General features: G+C 33.3%; 2 protein-coding genes across 2 annotated transcripts; one reads left to right on the forward strand and one right to left on the reverse strand.

The window, feature by feature from the left end:
* Positions 1 to 1,672: 1,672 nt before the first annotated feature.
* On the reverse strand, positions 1,673 to 7,961 carry LOC105339968 (small ribosomal subunit protein mS22). The gene is made up of 8 exons (XM_011445769.3): positions 7,862 to 7,961; positions 7,274 to 7,470; positions 6,735 to 6,914; positions 5,770 to 5,913; positions 5,213 to 5,296; positions 4,151 to 4,296; positions 3,227 to 3,335; positions 1,673 to 1,855 (listed from the first exon to the last, which is right to left on the reverse strand). Exons 1-8 carry the CDS (start codon positions 7,944 to 7,946, stop codon positions 1,688 to 1,690), a joined length of 1,113 nt encoding a protein of 370 aa, XP_011444071.3. The 5' UTR covers positions 7,947 to 7,961; the 3' UTR covers positions 1,673 to 1,687.
* Positions 7,962 to 11,970: 4,009 nt separating this feature from the next.
* Positions 11,971 to 16,758, forward strand: LOC136273585 (uncharacterized). The gene is made up of 6 exons (XM_066078324.1): positions 11,971 to 12,129; positions 13,165 to 13,403; positions 13,557 to 13,698; positions 15,056 to 15,125; positions 16,264 to 16,385; positions 16,654 to 16,758. The coding sequence occupies exons 1-6, from the start codon at positions 12,027 to 12,029 to the stop codon at positions 16,701 to 16,703; spliced, it is 726 nt and encodes a 241-aa protein (XP_065934396.1). The 5' UTR covers positions 11,971 to 12,026; the 3' UTR covers positions 16,704 to 16,758.
* Positions 16,759 to 18,066: the final 1,308 nt, after the last annotated feature.

The raw sequence follows: 18,066 nt of genomic DNA on the forward strand, positions 1-18,066 counted from the left end.
CTCACCCTACCCCAAGGGATCATGATTTTCACAACTATGAATCTACACTACCTGAGAATGCTTCCACACAAGTTTCAGCTTTCCTGGCTGATTAGTTTCTGAGAAGAAGATTTTTAAAGATTTACTCTATATATTCCTATGTAAAACTTCGACCGCCCCCCCCCCCCCCCCATTGTGGCCCCACCCTACCCCCCAGGAGTCATGATTTTCACAACTTTGAATCTACACTACCTGAGGATGCTTCCACACAAATTTCAGCTTTGCTAGCTGATTAGTTTCTGAGAAGAAGATTTTTAAAGATTTACTCTATATATTCCTATGGTAAACTTCGACCCCCCATTGTGGCCCCACCCTACCCCCAAGGGTCATGATTTTCACAACTTTGAATCTACACTACCTGAGGATGCTTCCACACAAGTTTCAGCTTTCCTGGCTGTTTAGTTTCTGAGAAGAAGATTTTTAAAGATTTACTCTATATATTCCTATGTAAAACTTCGACCCCCCATTGTGGCCCCACCCTACCCCCAAGGGTCATGATTTTCACAACTTTGAATCTACACTAACTGAGGATGCTTCCACACAAGTTTCAGCTTTCCTGGCTGTTTAGTTTCTGAGAAGATGATTTTTAAAGATTTACTCTATATATTCCTATGTAAAACTTCGTTCCCCCACTGTGGCCCCACCCTACCCCCGGGGGTCATGAATTTCACAACTTTGAATCTACACTACCTGAGGATGCTTCCACACAAGTTTCAGCTTTCCTGGCTTTCTGGTTCTTGAGAAGAAGATTTTTGAAAATTTCTCGAAATTTTTCATTAATTTCTAATTATCTCCCCTTGAAAACGGGTGTGGCCCTTAATTTTCACAACTTTGAATCCCCTTTGCCTAAGGATGATTTGTGCTAAGTTTGGTTGAAATTGGCCTAGTAGTTCTTGAGAAGATGTTGAAAATGTGAAAAGTTTACGGACAGACGGACGGCCAGACGGATGGACAGACGGACACACGGACGACAGACAAAATGTGATCAGAATAGCTCACTTGAGCTTTCAGCTCAGGTGAGCTAAAAACTAAATGCATGGAGATGATGTTCATGAAGCCCTCTACCAGAGTTGTGAAATTCATGGCTCCTGGACTGCATTAAATTCTAGAAATTCTCTTTCTCTACTCCTGACCAATAACAAATTGAGTAAAACTGAATGCATGATGTCCATGAATATACATCACTTGATTCTACTGGGTATAAAAGGTGTCTTGGATTAGGGTTAGACTCCAAAATGAAGCATAAAATGCAAATATGTGACTTGTTCATACTAGACAAGTCTCACTCTAACTTGTTTCTCTGTGAATGAACATTTTTGTATTTTGTTTCTACTATAGATGTTTTATTTTGTACTATTCCTGATTAACTGGTAATAAGTATAATGTAACATACCTAGTACATTTTTTGCAATTGAATTTTAATTTTAGGCTCAAAATGATTTAGGAAAGTTTTGCAAACTAAGGAACCTGCAGAAAAATCAAGTTGTACAGTGGGAGACAGAGAAATGAAGTGTTGATTTCATCAGACAGTCATTAAATTGTAACATACAAAACTATTAATGAATACTGGAACATGTACTCTTGGTACAATGTATACTACCTCTCTGGGGATGAGAAAACACAAACAAATACAGATTATTACAACAATTTAATAAACATTTGTTTCCAATTTCAAATAGCTGTCAATAAGTTCTCTTTGTGACAAGTTTTCCTTGATGATTTCTGGCAAACCGGCTTCAAGCAATGACTCCACCATCTTCTCAGCTTGTTTTTTCCTATTTCCAGTTATCCTCTTCATGTATAATCCCATTAATTTCTTCAAAAACAGAGATCCGTATATAACAAATTCTTAAGAATTATTATGGCAAATTCATTATAAAATAATCAGCTTACAGTTTACCAAACTATCATAAGTTATAAAATCAGTATTACTGTCATTTACAAAAAATGTCAATATAAACTTTTCACTTTAATTCTTAAAAAAAAAATTCTGTATATTATTTGAATTTGAGTATTTTATATATGCATCTTAAAATTGCATGTATCTTCAATGATTTGCAATGGAAAATATTTGTTATAAAAATGATAAAATATGTTAAACTATGTTAATATTTTGCCAGCAGGGTCTTGAATTTACTTCACTATAGCTGTAAATTCGTTTAAGCCGTGTTCGTTATATACAGCAATTTTCTGTAGGTTTATGAAAGAAATTTGCCGGGACATGGATAAGAATTTGTTATAGCTGTAAATTTGCTATATCCGTGTTCGTTATATTTGAGATTTGCTGTATATGCCCTGGCCAAATACATGCCAGGTTTATGAAAGAAATTTGCCGGGACATGGATAAGAATTTGTTATAGCTGTAAATTTGCTATATCCGTGTTCGTTATATTTGAGATTTGCTGTATATGCCCTGGCCAAATACATGCCAGGGTATAAAAACTAGATTTTGTCATGAACATAGCAATAGATGATGTACACACTGATTTTGCTTGAGGCTATCTTTTCAAGGCTTTCATTTTCAACTAACAGGATGTGTATCCTAAACATACCCTCCCCTACCCCATCTGATTTCCCCATGCCCATCAATTCATTAACAGGGCATGAGCATCCATGTACATGTACAACAAGACAATGCAGCTTCCTTTTCTTCTGGAGAGAGAGAGAGAGAGAGAGAGAGAGAGAGAGAGAGAGAGAGAGAGAGAGAGAGAGAGAGAGAGAGAGAGAGAGAGAGAGAGAGAGATACTTTCTGTCATAGGGTGACATCACAAAAGCATACTCAGTGTTTCAAATACAAACTTTAAAGCATTATGTCCTGCATTTTTTTAGTTCTAAATTGTTATAATATCTATAATTACATTACAATGCATTAGATTTGTAAAATTTCACTGAAAATGACAAAAATTGTAATAATGGTTTACAAATGTTGTTGTGGGACAAGCTAATTAAAGGCTCAGATAAATAAAAGCCAAATATCAATATTGTCAACCTGAACTTTTTTTATACACATTTCATAGTTCAAATCTTTCTTCTGATAAAATGTCACAATTTGTTTTAATCTGAATTATCATAAAGGTTTAGGTTAAATTTATACATGTAATTTGCTTCTAGTATATTTTGCAGCAATAGAATTTAGAAAGTCACAGCTCATACTGCTTTTGATCACTATGTTTTTTTTGTAACTTACCTCAAAGTTCTTTTTATCATAGCCAAGAGGTTTGGACAGCGATCCTTTTGACCCTTCTTGACTGTGTATTTTTCTGTGAAGTCTTATGTAATCCATAACATCAACGATGCTAAAACAAATTAAAAACACATATTCGTGAAAAAAACCCTCTTCAAATTGAATGTAAAGAGTAAAGTCACCATTCTATTTTGATATCCCACTTCTTCCACCAGAGAATAAATTAAATAACCTCAAAATTTCTTTCATCGCCAGACCCCCCATACCCTTCATATTTCTCCTCCTTTTTTAACCTGAAGGTAGAGAGTCTGACTTTTTGTTTCTGACAATGCAGTTCTGTACATAGACCATGTATGAAAAAATTTGGATGGACTACTTAGGAACTAAAGTTCAATAAGTGTTAAAGGTTGCAATTTACGGCTCACAAAAACTTGCATTAGTGTTAAGACTAGTAACCTACTTTCAACACATATTCTGTGAAAATATGAAATATTATTAAATTCTTCAGTCAATTTACTTCTCCTGTCATTGCTTTACTTTAGAATATTAGAGGCAAGTAAAGTTTCGATGTCTGTGGAAAAATGTAAGAGGAATTTTTTGATATTCGTGGAATTTTTTAATGAATATTTGAACAGAATATGTATGTATGAAAATAAGATTGATCAGTCCAAACTAGCGCAAGTTTTTATGGGTTGTTAATTGCAATTTTTTAACACCAAAGGAACTGTAGCTCCCAGGCTGTCCATCAAAATTTTTTTCAGAACGTGAGCTACAGACTTGTAGCTTATTTAAGTGTTCATCTTAACCCACTTCTAAGTTCATGCCTCATAAATTGTTCTCTCTTATATTTTTTTTCAATTTCATTGTAATTTGAACGAATTCAAAATAAGACATTATAAAGAATAAAAGAGACTACTGGGTACTTACAGTTTTCTCTCTAGCATGTCCAAGACCAATTCATACTCTCTGTGACATAAGGATAAGTAGAATGCCATGGATCCAAAATGACGCGTGCCACGCAAAGCATCAAACTCCCTCCTCTCCAAGATATAGTCATAGATCTCTTTTGTGATCTACAAGCAAAGCAGTGTGTCATTTATCAGATAAAAGGTCCTTTCTACAATACATTATACTAAAAATATGTAAATAAAACACTAGTTTTCATTATGAATGCAAATGTATCAATTTGAAAGTAAACTTGGATAGTATAAATCTCAAAGGTAGATTTATCGGGTATTTTGATAAGCATGCTTCAATTTTTATAAGTGAACTCATACTATTAATCATAAAGATATTGAATCACATTTAAGGAAGTAATTAATAAACAAACAATTTCCATAACTTTACACATGGACTAGCTTTGATTAACAGGTGCATGTTGTAACAGGACTTGAAACATTGAATTTTTTGCCTATAGCAAATAATAATATTTCCAAAAATGATTTATTTTACCAGCATTACTATACTTTGTCCCGAGTTTTTGCTTCCACCACTTTTCACTTGATATTTCAATGATAATAAACACCTTTGAAAAGTTTGTGCTCAAACTACGTCCATCCATTAATATGAAAAATGTCCAGATTATCTGTTTTGAAACGCCCCCTCTACTGCTTCAAGTTTCAATACACATCCCAAAATATAAAGTCTACGGGGATTTTGCATTGCATCGGCCATTAATAAGCCTGGGTTATAACGTTGAAAAATTGCGCAAGGTGTCTCGGGTACTTCCGTATGGAGATAAGATGTAAACATTTCTCACTATAAATCTCCGCACGAAATTTATTTTCGTTCCTGTAAAATTTTATGAGTTAAAAGGGATCCAATATTTTGTCAATGAAGTTATCTTGGATATTTTCCATTTCATCGATTTCAACTGTACTTCTTTCACAGGTATGTGTATTTTGATTTATAATAAGTGATGGAAGCAATAATTTGAGACAGACTATAATACATACAAATTAAAAATTTCATCAAATGGTTGGTTCTTACCCTGAGGAATTCTGGGTGATCAGGATCATACTGGACACATACTTTATCCAGGACATAGCTGTACCGACATCTTTGGAGAGCATTCTGGTAAAAAAAATCAGGCACATTGAAATAAATTTAGAAATAGGCCTAGTGAATTTAAAAATAAAATATGTCACCTGCATAGCAAGGTGTTTAGATAATGTAAGCAGTAGCTTTTAACAGGAATTGTTTCTTGAAAACTAGAAAGAAAGTACGCTGGGATTGGTGAGAGCTGAATGGAATAAAAAAATGATTCTTCCATCCAAATACACTGTCTAAAAGCTCTCATCTGATTGGTTGACAGCAAAAATTAAATATGCATATTGCCAAGGTTAAAAAAGATGAACTCAAATGGTGCCTGTCGGACCCTGTCTTTAAAAGGAGAAGGGGGTGTTTGTGTTTTAATCAGAATGTTATACAGACATGACAGCCCTTTAGTGTGATCTGGACAGTTCAATCAAACACTAAGGACCTGTACCCAAAGGTGTTCTGGTTATGTGACTTTGACAATTCAATCTAAGACTAAGCACTCGTACATGAAGGTTCTCAGGTTTGAAGAAGCTGGATGGGAATATGGTCCTGCCCCTGACAGGGAAGGCTATCTGTATGGCTCGGTCTCTTTCCTCCTGGGTGGCGGTCCTTAGTGTCCCCTCTGTGTCCCTGACCACCACGACCTTGTCCTGGAATATCAATATTTAAATTAAGTCATCACCAAAAAACAATAATGACTTGTAGTGGTTGACTTTGATGTCCTAACTTTCTTATAATGTTAAAATACTTACAGAATTACATTAGTGCATACCTGCTAAACTTTCAAAGCTGTTTTGAACTCAAATTCAAATAAAATCTCTCACTTACATAGGACACTGTCCCATATAGCAGCTTTGAAAGGTTACAGGTATGTGTAAGAGTTTTTAATATTGAAAATAAGCTGAAGAAATTTGAAAATCTGACGAATTCAGAGAGTACCCGGTATGTACATTGAAACAAATGTAGCACAGTGAATATTAGCACAAATAAAATAATCCCTTAACATCATTTATATCATCAAATACCAACAGGCAACAAAGGTTACATATTCTATTCTTTTTCTTTTCACTGCTATATTTATGAATAAGAGCAATGTTAACTGTACTAAAATCATAATATATGAAGCCCAATTTTTAAAGCATATATATATATACATAAAGTTTGTATGATTCATTAATCTTTTTCAAGCTATACCGGTAGCTATATCAGTTCTAATGTCAACCTAGGAAATCAACAATGAATACATTTTGATACAAATCCTGCAGTTTCTTGTTATACGTGTAAAGGTTCATGTAAGACAGGTTTCTTATGCTGAGCACAGGCACTTGGGGCATGAACATCCCCTTTAATTTTTATAACATAAGATAGAAAATTCTGTGTCAGTCCAAGACTTTTTTTAATTGAAAAAAAAAAATTGAAAAGAAAGTGTTTATGTCCCATTAAGTGCCTGCAGTGCTGTGGTTTTCCCGACCTTGTTGGCTCTTTCTGAGCGAGTGAAAGCTGAAGTGTCGATAAACAGTAGATTGTTCGTCATGACAGGGGCTATCTCAGGGTTCCTGGCTAACTCACAGCTGATTTCTTTTCTTGCCCTCATGAATGGTGGCCTTTGTTCTATCTTTGATCTTTCTTTTTTGAAAGAGTCTGCTTGTAACTAAATAAAACAAAATGAAGCCTGACAACTATCATCACAGTATCATGGTAAAAAAATCTTTTTGAAATATGGTGACAAATTCAAACACCATTAACCTCTCTGTCAGATTTGATCTACTTAATTGAGATAAATTGTCACACAAAAAAAAAGTAAAACACATCTTTATATATGTCACCTGACAATTCAACTGAATTCATAAATCTGAACTAACAACTTGATAAAAATACTGTTCATCAGACCCCAAGTTTAATAGGTTGGGATCTGATGATTAGTGATGAACCCAGCTGTGTTCAAAGTATTACATTCTAATTTTGTATAAAATTCTTTTGAATTTATTCTAGTAAATATTAGACAATTACCCTTTTCAATTCCTTATCTGGGACAGCCCTCAGCACAGGTTTAAGGGGCAACTTCTTAGGTTGTAGCAGAGCAGTCTTCTTCAAATCTATCCCAGTAATGTCATTGAGTATAGTTTGAACCCCTTCTTCCATAAATAAAGGAAAAGGATCAATGTCAGTGGGAACCACTGGTGGTTTGAACTGGGATACATGTACACCTTAAATAAAAAAATCAAATTCAGCAAAACTATGTGTTAATACAGTTAAAAAAGCTTTCAGTATGAGAGAATTCAGGAGAGGAAGGAGGTGATTTTTTTTTTTAGCATTTCAATGATCATCATTACTCATGCAATCTCGGTCAACAAACAACATTAAAGAACATTTAGATCTTGATTAATTATTGATGCAATATAAAATGAAATTTATCTCATAACATTATCTCACATTTTAGGTCTTTAATCATGTCTACAACAGCATTGGGTAAACGACTCGAATTTCCTCTATCTATGATAACATTGCAGTAGGTCTCGAAAATCCGATGAGCATCACATATTTGGAGCCAGTTTTGCTCCATAAGCAAAATACATTGATCAAAATATGTAAGCTTACCTCTCAACAATAAAAGTTGTGAATGAACACATGACAGCTTGCGAAAAGTTTGCAAAAATGCAGCTTTCGACAGGTTGCACGACATTTCGAGTTCAATGTCGTAAATGACACATAATTATGATGTAAAGTTGATGTCATGATATTTGATAAATGTAAGTTAATTTGAGTGTAATTTGTTTTCGTTAACAAGCTTTTTATTCATTAAAGCAAAAATAAGTTTAATTTTAAAAAATAAAGACTTTCAGTGTTCATTGTCGTAAACATGTCATACAAAAACAGCTTGTTCACAAGATAGTCGATCCGTACAGAAAAGAGCAAATAAACAAGAAATGGCGAATAACAGTCATGATCAAAAATAAAATTAGGCAATATTAGTTGTTTTCTGTTAAGTTTGAGATTTGTTCTTTTTTTTTTGGGGGGGGGGGGGGGGGTACAACTCCATAGGATCTCCGTGACTCACTCCTGCAACGATTTCCGCTCAAATTGAATAGAATAGCTTTTCTCACTACAACTCAAACATTGTAGTTCTGTCTGACATAAACTAATTCAAAAATATCAAGTATAGTCCATGTATCGGTAAAAAAAAATTCGTGTAAACAACGCAAGTTGAAATTGTCCGCCACGTTTACTGACCTTGGTCGGTTTTATTTTGGGACAGCAAATGAGAATTCAGGAAGCAGATCTTGAACTGAATATAGGAATTCTCCCATTTTAAACATAAGGCTGTAATTCTGAAATTTCCAATATGTTCCCTTTCCTTAAATGATGTTTTAGTCATAGAAAAAGGTAAGACTGCTTATTTATACTCACATTCACATTATCCGTCTAAAATCCAAGCTTAAATCCCATAAAATCAATTGAGAACTAACATGTTGGTGTGTTTTATTTGGTTTTGATTTATATACAGTAAGTGTGTTCAACCTGAATTAAAAATCATTTTATCTAAAGGATGTCAAACATAAAAACGATCTTTTCAGACCAAAGTCAGCTGCATTAAAAAAATATTTGCACCATTACGGAGATCCTATGGAGGTGTAGCCCTCTCCAGTATTCATCATTTTAAAAAATCGGAGAAGGCTACAAAATGCAGCTACGTTTGACTTTCTAAATTTAACTTTTACTAACTAGTTTTCCCACCTAACTTAATTATCAAGCCCGCGCACATTTCGTCCTACCTTGAGAGGGGGTAGACCTGACTAGCTAATATTACATAGCAAGCAGTAAGGTTCTTTAAAGAGTCCTATTCTGTATTTAGAAGAAAAATAATTTTCTATTCTATTCTCTACTGTATACCATTTAAGATATCCTCGATTCATTTAATTTCACTTAATCGATATTTATAAATAATTCGATCAGGGTTCAAACGATGTTCATTCAAAAGTATTCAAATTTACCAAGCTTTCTCCTTTAAAACGCCCCTTTAGCATCCTCACAATGCAAGGGGTCCTGAGTCCACTCGTGGCAGTAGGACGAGCTTACCAAGATTCAATACACGGCTAAAAATAAAGAAATCTACGGGGACGTTGCCTTGCAACAGACCCGGATGACAATTAACGTTGGCGAAAAATTGTGCGAAGCATTCCGAGTGACTTCCGAAAGGAGAAAAAATGTCAACATTTCCCATTACAAGCTTATCTTTTAAAAAAGATTGGTGAGCTAGCGCTGTAGCCATCGTAAAACTTAGAGGCAGATTTCTAAAACATTAGTTTAAATTTCTGAATCGATTAATTAACAATAGGAAGGCACAGTGGTGTAATAGAGTTGTGTCGGGCTTGAGTGGGGTTCTAAATCTAGAGTGGGCTTCACATCGGCAATGGCATAGCTCATAGACTGTGCCCTATTATCATTATGTATCTACTGTAATTTCAGTTTCAAGGTGAAAATTTTCAAGAACTATTGCATTGGTGCTGTTTTATAACAATCGTATCTTCTAGGGCCTTTCCGGCATGCTCGAAAAACATATATCCGAGGTTGTTTTCCGAGCCTGCCGGAAATTTAAGATAAAACTAGCTATTTATTATAATATATTTAGAATAACTTTGCATTATAATACCTAAGATACTGTTACTTTTTGACATTTACAATAAACAAAAAACTTTATGTGAAGATGATAAAACGAAATTCAAATGGTACAGTTTATCTACAGTAGTAGTCCCAGAATCCCCTACTATGGAATCGAGCATGCGTATTCCAGTGAAAAAGACTAACGTAGTTGCTAGCGCTCGAGAGCGCTAGCAATAAATCTTTGTAAGAATTTTTTTTTTCGTTTCGAGTGAAAAATGATAATATGTTAATGAATTAAGTTATTTTGGATATTTTCCCTTTCATCTATTTCAATTTAAAGCAATATGAGCTGCAATTCTCGTGTTGAATTTTTTTTCACGAAAATGTTATTTTCTAGTTAAAAGACAAAAAATATCATGGCTTTTAAAGAAGATGGGGGAATAAGATGGCGCAAATGCCCATTCGGTTTAGTAGTGAAATACAATTTTGAATTTATTTTTCCCCAATTAAATCTATTCAAATATATTATAATAAAACTTTGCAAAAGCAAAATTTCTAACTATAGTCAGCTTTTAATATATTTAACAAAAAAAAAAAAAAAAAAAAAAAATATTGTCGGAAATTTTGGTGGTATCGAACCCGTAACATAAAAATCCCAGATATATAAGGTTAGCTTATGCCAGGTGCTCTAACCACTGAGCCATTTCAGACACAACAAAGTTGGCTTTTTAAATATTATGTGTGACTAAGGCCACGAACTACCGGACTTGTATTATTTTTCCAAAACGTTCAATTGTTGGGATACAAAATGATATTTTTATGTTGATGGGTCATCTCTCCACGTTTTTGTTGATTGAAATCGGTTTGTTTTCCAATAGACCTTAATTAGACTATGAGAAAAATATGGAGCACAGACCCACTCTATAAAAGAAAATGCCCTGAAGTTCTAAAAAATGACAGTATTTGCAGGTTTTGATAGGTACACGCCTGTTTGAGTCAACATATTCCAAGTATTGAACATACCTTTAGGTTAAAAATCAATGATTCGTTAAATATATATTGTTTTAAATGATTTAAATAAAACCCATCAGATTAATAGATACTTTTATTTTCAGTAGCCTGTCCGACCGCGTATGGGCATTTTACACGCCTTATCCACCCATCTTCTTTTTGTTATCCATATTTTTGTAGGAAAAGGCGTTGAGAAGCCTTAATTGGAACAAAATTGAATTATTGTCGTCCTGTACAAAAATTGATTTGCTATATATTCCTTAGAAGAGAAATTGTTCTTTTTACAAAAATTAATGATTTGTTCTAATCCTTTTTATTATAAAAGTTCAAGTTACATGCAGACTTATTATACTAGCAGGTTTTTACACTAAAATAAAATTATAAAAAATACAGCTCATATTGCTTTAACTTATAATAAATTCTTTCACAGGTTATAATCCTCGAACGGACTATAGACAGAATAGACAGAAAACACAAAAAACGTGAATTCTTTTGAGACCAACTCCTCGCAAAAGAACTGACAAATACACACACACACACACACATATATATATATATATATATATATATATATATATATAATATATATATATATATATATATATATATATATATATATATATATATATATATATATATATATATATATATATATATATATATATATATATATATATATATATATAGTATATACATACACACACGTATTGTATGCACCCTTAAAGAAAAGAAATTCCAGGAAACGATTTTCTGCATTCAATAAAAAAAATAATAAATAATAAACCAAGAAATTTTTGCCTTATTCAGATGGCTCAATTCCGATAACTTACATGTATTTCATGTACAAATGTAGTTGTTAAGTACAAGTTTATGGCCTTGAATATATATACTATAACCCGTGACTATTCGCGAAAATAAAACGATAACGGTAGTTTTCTTTATACTATAAAACGACAAACATCAAATTAAACGGCGTTTATTTTTGAGAACTTGTTTAAGTGAACTTTCAATATAAAATCATGTTCTCAAGAAAAATAAAACGCTGTTATTCGCTTCAGCTGGCGCAGATGGAATAATATTTTGTACAACTTAACTAAAAATCTATGCCGAAAACCGAAACTAGGTACCGTGCTGTTTTCAAAGTACCACGATGTTTCGACGGCGTAAAGCCCGAGAATTGACTGAACAATACGACTCTGTTCTTTTTCCAGAGAATGAAAGTGATTCAGACGAATCAAGTATCGAAGACAATGGTGGGTATTCAAATTCTATAGTGAGCAGCGATTCCTTCCTGTAACAGACAATTACTTGATCAGCTGTGCAACAGCCTGAACAGAATTTTTTTTTATATTGATTAATAATAACATACCGAAAACCAAACAACATCTATATGGCATCAACTTGTAGACAGAGGAAAAACAAAATTGATTTAAACAGACTGAGACTTATCACCCAAATGGGTCTTCGAGCAGGATAAATTTATTGAAGTTTTGAATTCAATAGCTTGCTTGATTGCTCAATAGGGTATACAATTTGGTATCATAATATGTAAACGGTGTGACAGTTGGGCCGAGCGCAGATTTTTATGGTTTGAAACGCAGACAGTACGATCTGCTTGCTTTCTCAAATCATAATTATATGTTAAATATTTATTAATTATGCTAAAGGTCACATGCTAAGTCACAACATGTTAGTAGAGCAATATGCTTCAAACAATTTGCCAAGAAAAGAGATTAAAAAAAAATTAATGCAAACCATTACCTAAAATTAATTAAATTGTTTTATTCATCTTTTCAATGCATGACATTCTTAAAAAATAATAACAAAAAGATATACATTTCTACTTCAATCATCATTAGTTCTCATAGATAAATAAATTCAGGGAGGAAACAATTTTTTAAGTAAGCATATGTGTTACTTACTTTAATGTTTTTAAAGCATTTTTTATTTTAATAATGAAAAAAGATGTTTACAATTTACAGGTAAGAATTTTGGTAAGAAATGCTTCGTTTTCCATGTTGCTAAGCTCTGCAAATGATTATTGGTAATTTTGAATTTTTTACTTGGTCTCATAAAAATTTCTTTGACCAATGTGCAAATACAACTCAAACTTCCTCTGTTTGTACACACTGTCTGTGGAGCACACTTATGTGATACAGTATCATACATTTGTTGTGCACAGACCACCATTGAACAGCTCCAGTTAAAAAGAAAGATCACTTTAATAACATTGTGGGGTTTGTTTTTTTGGAAGAATAAAAAAAACCAAATTTATTTGATTTATACAGAAGATATTACACTGAGCAAAAGAAGAGTACCTCAAGATGATGATGAGGAAGATGAGGAGGTGGTATTAGAGGAGGAGGGGAAAGAAGATGATGATGAAGTTCCTGAGGCTCTTTCATTTTCCTCCGGTCGCGAGGCAGCACTGCAGCAGATGAAGACAGCTCTTCAGCAAATTGGACAGAACAAACAGAAATTAAAAGATAAACGGCGACAGATAGATGAACAGTTTAAAATTCAAAAGGTGAGAAATAAAACCCATCTATGCTTGTTTAATTTGCAAAAATTTTTCTAAAGAAAATAAAATTTAATTGGTTGTAATTTACATCGAATACCCATGTAATATTTTGAAAAGATTTTAGCAACCATCTTTTACATTTATTTTATCTGCCTACAGCAAAAGAAACTAGAAGCTCTTGCCAAAAAAAGATTGTCCGAAGATTTTTTTGATGATCTCCCAGATTCTGTACCAAAATCAAATGTTCTGAAGAGAAAGGCAGCCAAGGAAGAAGAGAGCAAACAAGAAAAAAATTCAGAAGGTAAAATATTATCTGGTGGTTAAGTAGTATAGTCAAACAATATGCATTGGCATTAGAACCATTTTAACAAGACCTTAGACTTTCAGTAGGATGTAACGATCTATTTCTTGCATCAAAAAAAGTAAAAATGATGCTGGTTTCAAGCGAAATATACCCCGGTTGCGTAGTCTTCACTCAAAAGCCAGACAAATCCTGTTGATTTCAAAGAGCCATGGCTAAGTGGCCTTTAATGAAATAGACAGGCCTACTTCACATTGCCGTTTGACTTAACTACCCAAAGTCGAAGCTCTTTTTAAAATTGTTCTAAATACCTCGATGCATGATTACAACACTAAAGTTTTGATTTTTCTAACCATATGCCAGACCTTTTTTTATGGGACTTTAAGCTTACCACTTAACTAAAGTCCGTCCCATGTTATTGCTTCCATCACTTTTTGATGATTAAATTAAACATACTTGTCAATGAAGTACAGTTTAAATCAATAAATAGGAAAAAAAGATTTCTTCGTTGACAGATCATATGTTTTTACCTGGAGAATTTTACAGGAACAAAATAAAACACCATACAGAGATTCAAAATTGGAAATGTTTACATCTTTTCTCCATTTGGAAGTACTTGGGTCACCTCGCACAATTTTTAATGTTATAATTTGGGGTACTATAATGTTTTGTAGAATGCAAAATCCCCTTAATAGACTTTCTAATTTTGGTTCTGTATTGAAACCTGAAGTGGTAGAGGAGGCATTTCAAAACAGATAATCTGGGCTCTTTTCATTCCAGTGAACGAATGTAGTTCAGGCGCAAAGGTATTTATGATTATTGAGATATAAAGCAAAATGTGGTGGAAGCAGAAACTTGGGACAGAGTACATGTAGAATAAATTTCGCCCATGTCTAAATAACCACTCTTACAGTATTTAATCTTGAAAAAAAAGCAATAATTAAAGAGTTTATCTCAGTCAATGCACTGTAAAGATGGATCTTCTGGGTGTTGTTGAAAACAATAAACTATTTCTTTGTACTCTGGTATAGGTACAGGATTTCTCCCATGTATGTATGAAGTCCATGTTTTCAAAAGATAGTCAAGTACAAATTGACATGAATTGGATCAGTTGTCTATGTACCGGTAATCCTCCCTTCAAACAATAGGATATTATAGTGCTTCAAATTGGGAGTCTTTTTATAAGAGGATCACTGTCTAACCATATTATTGAGACTGTTCCCCTTAATAGTCATCACATTTTATGTATACACATGTTAACCACAAAGAGATAAATCTTTTAGCTATGTCCCAGTTTTTATATGAACTTTTATCAAGATCCTATTGAAGTTTCAGATATTAACTTTTTCTTCACCAGATGAAGAAAGCTTTGCAGATACTGAAGAGGACTTTGATGTTGGTGATGATTTTATCCCCCTGGACAACAGGTATGGAATTTTGACTTCTATATGGAAGCTGTGTTTTGTTTCATTTAAAGATAACTGACATCACATTAAGCTCTGTTTTTTTTTCTCACAAATGAGCTACAGTGTATGTTTTATAAAAACTTTAAAAAAGCTGGGTACATGTATTTACCTTGAAATAAGTAAATTTTGGCATTGCCATGCTACTGAATGTTAATAATATAAATGTTAGGGTAATCAGATATCTTTAATTGCAGCAGCTGGTGTGATGCATAATGTACATAAATATAAATTTGGTTTTGATAAAAGAGAAAAGTAAACTTTTAGATTATTGCAAAGAAGCAGTGATAATGTTTTCCTCTCTATTTCCTGTTTGATTTGGGAAACACCAGATAAAAAGCATTGAAGAGAGCTACATTATTGCAGCTATTTGCAAGGTTGAGTTTGGTTACAATGACATTAGAATACTGTAGACCACTTTTATTTGTGATCACCGAAATAAACTGGTTTGCATCGATTTATTGGGAGTTGATTTTAATCAACTCTCCTATGCACTTACTCAGGCAAAGCAAAAGTGAAACAGTGTTTGGACCTAAGCACAAATCAATTATACTGCTGACAACACTTAGTTCTTGAAAATAATCGATAAATTCGATGCTATGTATTCTGTAGCATTGTTTTTCAAGAAAACTTATTTATTTATACCATGAAAATAGTTAGATTTTAAATTGTACAAACAGTTTAGATATTTTTGAAAGTCATATGTATTCCTACGCTAGAGTTCAATGTAGTCTCGTTCAACCAGCGATTGGCTGGCTCCGTTAATATCCGACAAACAGAGTCTCTCTTGCTTGTGGGAGATAAACGGAGACAGCCGAGCGATTTTGATTACTGATACTACTTGCCATGCAAAATCACATATCTTTGATTTTGCATAAATGATAATTGATAAAATCAACTCCCGTCAGTACTTCAGTACTTTGATTTTTAAGATTATGATGTAGATTTCATGGGGAAAAAATACCAGAGATATTTGAGTACTGGTACTGGTTTGTGGCGGGAAATATTCACAACAATGAGGCTCTAATGAATCCACTAAAAAATTTTGCACACAAATAAAAGTTAGTTACAGTTTATGACATTTGATAATTGTCTTTTACAGATTGGGAGGAGTTTGTGTAGAAAAAATTAAAGAGACCAAGAAAAAAGTGTTGTCATCAATAGAGAAGGCCAAGCTATTTAAACAGCAGAGATTGTATGGAGGGAAAATCCCAAGAATGACTAGTAAGTACAAATTAGCCAGACAACGGTTTTGTGGAAACCGTTGTACAAGAGTTATGTCTATTGAGAAAAAAATTGTTTGCATGTAATTCATTTGATAATATTAAAATGATAAATGATTTATAAAGAACTCAACAGAGTCCAGAAAGTGTAATTGCTTTGCCAGAAAGTGCCAAAAAAAATTTAGTTTCTCAAAAAACATTTTTAATAAAATGTTCTTTTTTTGTGAAATGGATTTATTTTAACAACAGTATATGATTTATCTTTTCAGATGACAATCTTATTTCCGTGAAAGGAAAGCGGAAAGCTAGATATAAATGAAGCTGAGAAGCAGATTTTAGTGTTTATGTTTTTGTTAATAAATATTTGTATCTTACTCAAATCTTTTGCTCACAGTTATTGACAGAAAACATTTTGATTTTATGATTGAGTAATTCCTAGCTCTCTGATTGGATGATATCCAACAATGTAGAAAAAAAGAACATTATATTCACCTGCACATGATCAAGGTCAATATAAAATTTGATTTCCTCTACATTGGACTAAAAATAGATCTTCCAATGAAATATCGCATTTCTCGACTATGGCTTCAAAATAAAGTCTTCGCTTGAAAACACTCAAATTTATATATCTGTATCAATTTGTCGCTGAATCATATAATAAAATAATTATATTGCTGGGTTTTTTTTATCTATAAAATGATTTAGCTACCTGAGAAGTACACTATTTACCTCTCCTCCGGCTCTGTGAAGATTGTACTTCTCAGGTAGCTAAATCATGGTATTGACATAAAAAATAGCAATAATTGTAAAGAAGTTACTGTAGGGGATTTTGTTGAGGGATTGGATGGTAGGTATGATATTGATATATCAACAGATATATCACTTTATTTATACATCTGAGATGGTCATGAGTTAATTTAAAACCTATACAGTAAAACTTGGGTTAAAGCGAAGTCCTAGGGACCAGTGAATTTACTCCACTATGACTGCAATTCACTATAACTAATTTGTGTTAGCTGTATAATGAATTTATGATAATCAGTATAGCGAATTCAATAATTCATGTTTTGTTCCACAAGACTAGTCTGATTAACCCCCCCCCCCCCTTTCTCCTTACACATTGATGTGTCATCTTCACACAACCTTTATTTCTGAAAACCAGGAAAGGGCTATTGAAAAAAATTTATTGGAACTCTTCACAAAGAGGATAGAAAAATTCATTCATGCTTGTTTTCTATATGACCTCTGGAAAAGTTACACCTCTCCAAAACAGATAAAAGCATGTCTGTGATTGGCTGGGGTATGTTAATGTATGCAAATGCAGAGGTTTTGTAAAGATAACCTTTTATCGATGCCTGCTTCCAAATTTGAATCAACGAGACATAGCATCAATGTTTTGTTTGTTGTGTACCAATAGTCTGCACGAGGTCTTTTTATGGATATTTGGAATTTGACATCACTGAGGTTGTGATCGTCTTCAATGAGGTCAGGAAAGATTTTACGAGACTTTACTCAAGGTCATTTCAAACTCCTTTAAATAACCTAAAGCAGTCTTTTGGCAAGATTGGGCAAAAGGGAGAGAATAATGATCCAACAGTGGAATTTAAAGAAAACTGCTTTGACTTTCACATTGGACTAGAAACCTGGTTCAAAGTCACTGCACACCCTTACCCCACAAGCAC

The sequence above is a fragment of the Magallana gigas genome, chromosome 3 (genome assembly GCF_963853765.1).
Source record: "Magallana gigas chromosome 3, xbMagGiga1.1, whole genome shotgun sequence".
In the NCBI taxonomy this organism is placed as follows: domain Eukaryota; kingdom Metazoa; phylum Mollusca; class Bivalvia; order Ostreida; family Ostreidae; genus Magallana; species Magallana gigas.

Bases quoted from the DNA above. Each gene is read 5' to 3' on its own strand.
- LOC105339968 (XM_011445769.3), bottom strand. From the start codon at position 7,946: ATGTCGTGCAACCTGTCGAAAGCTGCATTTTTGCAAACTTTTCGCAAG. The intron at 4,297-5,212 runs GTAAGAACCAAC...CTTTGCTTGTAG, and splicing joins ATCACCCAGAATTCCTCAGG to ATCACAAAAGAGATCTATGA. The intron at 1,856-3,226 runs GTAAGTTACAAA...CTGTTTTTGAAG, and splicing joins ATGATAAAAAGAACTTTGAG to AAATTAATGGGATTATACAT.
- LOC136273585 (XM_066078324.1), top strand. From the start codon at position 12,027: ATGTTTCGACGGCGTAAAGCCCGAGAATTGACTGAACAATACGACTCT. The intron at 12,130-13,164 runs GTGGGTATTCAA...TGATTTATACAG, and splicing joins ATCAAGTATCGAAGACAATG to AAGATATTACACTGAGCAAA. The intron at 15,126-16,263 runs GTATGGAATTTT...TGTCTTTTACAG, and splicing joins TTTATCCCCCTGGACAACAG to ATTGGGAGGAGTTTGTGTAG.